Consider the following 5,039-nt stretch of genomic DNA (forward strand, 5'->3'; position numbering starts at 1 on the left):
GAAACGCCGAGTCAAGTTTCTAACAATACAATTATAATAAAACACTCTAATTACACGTAAGTAAACAGTAAGGTATCAGGCGAGCCCAGAACTCCAAACCTAACCTTATCTACCCTCTTTTTATTCCCAAGACGGAGGGGACAGACCCATGCCCCCCCTCCCCCCCTTAATTAGTACTTCGTGCCAAGTGACACAGCAAAGTTACAGAAAATATTTGTCACACATACCGTCAGTGTGGAGGGTACAGGTGAGCTGCCCAGCCGTAGCCTCGCTTGGGAAGAGAAAGTCCCTCCCTGCAGAGTTTTTCTGCATGGAATCCACTGCTTTCAACGATTCCAGGCATTGTTCCTCGTGCAAATGAATCGTTGAGGAGATAGGATCATCCCCGTCGACAATCCTGCTTTGGTAGTCCCGATAGCAGGGGAGGGCATGGAGTACATCAGGGAAATTATGGGGTAAAACAGGACCCCCCTGGTTGTTAAACAAAACGTCCTAACCCAACACCCAACCTAACCTAACACCGTGGTATATATTCCCTAGCCAGGGGGCTCTGCCCCCTGGACCCCGTGGTAGTATATGTGCCTAGCCAGGGGGCTATGCCCCCTGGACCCCCATGGTAATATATACGCCTAGCCAGGACCCCCGTGGTAGTGTATGCGTCTTGAATTCACCCTCGCAATTTAAACAAGATGAGCGCCTCAGCCAAAATTGTGGGACCTTCTCTTTTCTTTTACGCATAGCACCCTTGGGAAGCATTTGCACACCTATTGCCATAGAAGAACTTTGTCTTGGTTTGTATTGTTCTATCCTTTTTGTAGGTTTCATTACCCAACTCTGCCACGACCTTACACTACATATTGTCCAAAACAACATTTAAATAGAAAATCTTACCCGCGTCACACTGACAGCAAAAGAACGAAGGTCTAACTCCTCCAAGCCCTTGGGTGGAACTGAGACGGCGGTGGTCATTCCGCATTAGTAGTAGGCCTACAATGAATATAGATATGCTGTATCACTGTGTGTGTGTGTGTGTGTGTGTGTGGGTGTGTGCATATTGTTTTTTGTTTTTTTGCCAGGGGCTTAAGTGAATCGACTGACTGGTATGATGCTTATTAATATCGGAGATAAACGGTAATAATTTTAGAAAAGAGAGATCCTTCCTGGGGGCAGCCGTACTTATAATATAGATATTTCAGTAAATACTTATTGATGCTTAGAACATCAAATATGGCGTGTAGGGCACTGCCATGTATAAACATATAGATCTATCAAATTTTGAATAAATTAACCTATGAACATGAAAAAGTTCATGATATCAACACCCGTCATTCTGATCCAGCAACGGGGTTTCGCTGCGCTCGCCACGCGCTGCCGGGCGAACTGGAGGCGGTGTTGGCGATGCGTTTGTTCAACCTCTCTGATAACCTTCTGTGAACTATTTGTAGTGTGACGTATACTCAAGTACAAGAACGCACCCGGATTCACGTATGCGAACGGGTGATGGCCATGTAGCCACTGGGTGGTCAATTCCTTTTTTTTTAATGAGCTTACTAACACCCAGGTACCGCTGGGTGTTAGTAAGCTCATTGCGCCCTTGCGTCTTTTAATAAACGCCCACCTCCAGGAGAACGTGACTTGAGTCTTGGGTCAGAGAGAGCTCTCAGTTCACACCCAACCCCTTTCACGACTGAGATAGGTGGCAACCTTCGCCGAGTGGGCGGTGAAGTCGCCAGACTCGCCCCGGCAGGCAGTTGGCGGGAAACCTCGGTCGGGAAAGGGTGTGAGTGTGCTGAGGGAGATTTTTGTGTTTCATGATTTTGGTGGTTTTAACATGTTCTGTTAAACCATGCGCTTTAGTTATATTGAACTCGGCCGTGATTTTGTACACCGTATAGGGAAAATAAAGCAGTCGAAGACGGATACTGGTCTCTCTCTACTCCTGAAGAACTTGGAGGTTAAGTTTGCCCTGCTTTCCCCTCATGCCCATATTCATGCCCTATGATTCGCGACTGAGGAATAATCGTCAGCTCCTGTAGCAAGGGTGAGTGGCAGAGCAGCTGCCCACAATCCACTACAGATTCGTGAACGCAGCGGTGGGATAGAGGTTTTGTTTACCTCCTGGCCCATGCCTCTTGTTTTTAGTTTTCAATATTTGTTTTTCTTTTTTTTTAATTTAAATATGTCCATATGTAGTTTTACTGTTTTAGCAGGTTTTACTTCCTGTTTTGGTATTTTTTCAGTTTTACCTTTGATGATTCAATATGTCATTTTACTGTTTTAGCAGGTTTTGCTGCCTTTTTATTGTTTTTTTTTCCACTTTTTACTTTAAATGTTTCTCATAATCTTTTACAGTTTTAGCAGGTTTTGCTGCCTTAGAGTTTTTTTAGGTTCACTTTAAAAAAAATCTGAAGTACTTTTATTGTGTTTTAAGCAGTTTTACTTTTTCATATGTTTTATTGAATATCAGTGTAGTGAAATTCCCTGGCTTCAGGCGGGTCCTCCCGCAGGCTTCCAGGCCGCCTGTTCCCCTGACGTTACGGTTACCTATAGAGAATCTACGGACTCCTCTGCCCTGCAAGATGACGTGGTTTTCCTGTTTTCCTGTGTTTATGTTGTTGCTTTTTTTATAACAATAAACCTGTGTTTTTATACCCCTTTGACTCACCTTTCTCACTGGTCCGTGATGTACATCTACATCTACACTACTTCTACTATACGTAACACTACTTGTACACTACTTACCTTATGTTCCATACTTTCCTTGCCTTATTCTTGCCTTTTTCCTTCGACTAATTCCCCTTAGCTCTGTTTCTCTCACCTTCTTTCACGTTTTCCTACTTTCCTGTCATTCATCTATTTTATGTGCCCATTTTTGTATAGTTTTATTGTTCTTTTTATTCTATGTATTTTTAAGATTATTTCAAACTTATCATACACTATTTAATAAACTAAACGAAATGCATTATGGGTAAAACCTCACCAAGCGCGGGAAGCACCAGTATAAAAGGTCAAGCCAGGTCGGTCAGAGAGGGAGAGGCTTTTATCTTGTGTGGTGACAGATCGTTGGATTGTTTTAGCTGGCTGACTGGTGCTTCTCGTGGCGGGTTGCCTCTGTATCAAGTAAGTGTATGGTGTGTTGTCGTGTATATTGGTTATGTTCAGAAAGATTTGTGCATAATAAATGTATATTATGGATGCTCTTTTTATGTAGCCCGTAGTCACAATAAAAGGAAGAAATAACATCATCACTGACTGACTAAGGCAGTGATGATGTTATTTCTTTATTTTATAGTGACTACGGGATCACTTTCAATATCACCTGAGAGTCATCACCCAAAATACGCCAATTCCATTAGAGATTACCTGTAGTTGGATAAAACGCTACCAAATTAACATCTCTAACTCTACGGAGTTTTGATTATCCACGACAATCAGGTTTTACCTTTTCAGTTTTGATGCATTTTAGATTTTCTGGCCAGTACCCCAAGTTAAAAAAAAAGAAATCAACATTGTATTTTTGTAATTCTGCCTTTTACCCTTTGTGCACTTTTATTTATTTTATTACAAATGCTCAGGATGTGTGATGTCTCTGTGGTGCCTACCTATGAACATTGAAATTTGGGGAAAAAGAAGTGTTTGTGTCCGCCAGTGTGTCGCGCCCAAAGTGCAGTGATCTTTTTCAGTGTGACCTGGAAGGTTGTGGGTCTGTACCGTATAGACTGCAATCACGCACCACACTGCATAACAGACCACAAGTGCTGCCTGCCATGCCCCGCAGCAAGATGTCACAGCCAGGGTCACGACAACCGACCCCAGAGGATGCAGGCCCCCAGGACCAGAGCCAAGGTTGGTACTTGCTTGGAGTGCTATGGCCTCGGGAGGGGCACTGTCTGATTCTGCGACTGCTGCGGCTGGTGACCTAGAAATGCAGCAAAGGCAACTGGCCCAATTGGAGGCACGGCTTATGGACTGGTTGGGAGCGTAGGTGGGGGACCAGCTGGCCCACATGCAGGCACAGATGCAGATGCAGATGCAGGCACAGATCCAGGCGTTGGCAATTCTCCTGAAAGGCCAACAGCCCACGCCTTCCACTTCCGAAGGGATTTTGCCAGCCGCTGACACTATGCTACTACCTTTGTCGACCATCCAGACCTGCAGCAAGGAAGCTACTGGACAGCAGCCACGTCCACCTCCATCAGTGCCTGGGGGGCCACAGCCTCCTGCATTTGTGGCCTCAAACCTGACCTCTGTGGTAGACAACCAGCCCGTCAGAGATAGGAGAGACAATACCGGACCTCCTACACCAGCTGTCGTGTCTGCACCACCACCGCCCACCTTGTCGGGGACTGAAGCTGCAACCCAGCCCCGGCCTCCAGTGCTGCCTCAGCCAACACAGTATGGGCCACCTTCGCAATATATGGCGCCTGTACCACAGCCCCCGGTCTATCTGCACTCAACACATCCTGCAGCAGCTGATGGCACCCCTGTCTCCTCATCCCAGTCATGGTCAGTTCAACCATGCGATCATGCCTGCCTTCGTTCCACACTGACCAGCGGACGTGACGAGGTCCCTGTCTTTTGCGGGGAGACGCCAGCCTCCCAGGGCATGTAGCGGAGTCAGGAGCTGGAGTCCTGGATTTCCAACATCGAGCTTGCGACCCGGCCTGCCACTTCCGAGGCTTACGTCCGCATGGCACATAGCACGGTGAGCGGATATGCCTGGTCAGTATTGAACAGCCCAGTGTTTGCCAGCATCCAGGACCGAGTGAGTTTCAAGACTCGGCTCCGGGACCAGTTTCGGGGCGTTCAGCTCAACAATTCTATGATATGCTTGCCCAAGCAAGGATGCCCACCAACATGCTTTGGTACTTCCCGTTCCTCCAAAACCGGCGTTAAGAACATTTTATTGGCATCTTAGTAGCCGCATGTTAATCTGGAAAGTGTCATCATCCACAGCTAGAAACGGCGACATCAGTTCCTGACTTCACCAAAAGCTGCTGATGTCTCTCTCTCTCTCTCTTTCTATCTCTCTCTCTATC

General features: G+C 46.3%; 1 protein-coding gene across 1 annotated transcript; it reads left to right on the top strand.

The window, feature by feature from the left end:
- Positions 1–4,006: 4,006 nt before the first annotated feature.
- On the top strand, positions 4,007–4,612 carry LOC125031654 (leucine-rich repeat extensin-like protein 5). The gene has a single exon (XM_047622538.1). It carries the CDS (start codon positions 4,007–4,009, stop codon positions 4,610–4,612), a length of 606 nt encoding a protein of 201 aa, XP_047478494.1.
- The last annotated feature ends 427 nt before the right edge of the window (positions 4,613–5,039 follow it).

Source organism: Penaeus chinensis, chromosome 13 (genome assembly GCF_019202785.1).
Source record: "Penaeus chinensis breed Huanghai No. 1 chromosome 13, ASM1920278v2, whole genome shotgun sequence".
In the NCBI taxonomy this organism is placed as follows: domain Eukaryota; kingdom Metazoa; phylum Arthropoda; class Malacostraca; order Decapoda; family Penaeidae; genus Penaeus; species Penaeus chinensis.

Bases quoted from the DNA above. Each gene is read 5' to 3' on its own strand.
- LOC125031654 (XM_047622538.1), top strand. From the start codon at position 4,007: ATGCAGGCACAGATGCAGATGCAGATGCAGGCACAGATCCAGGCGTTG.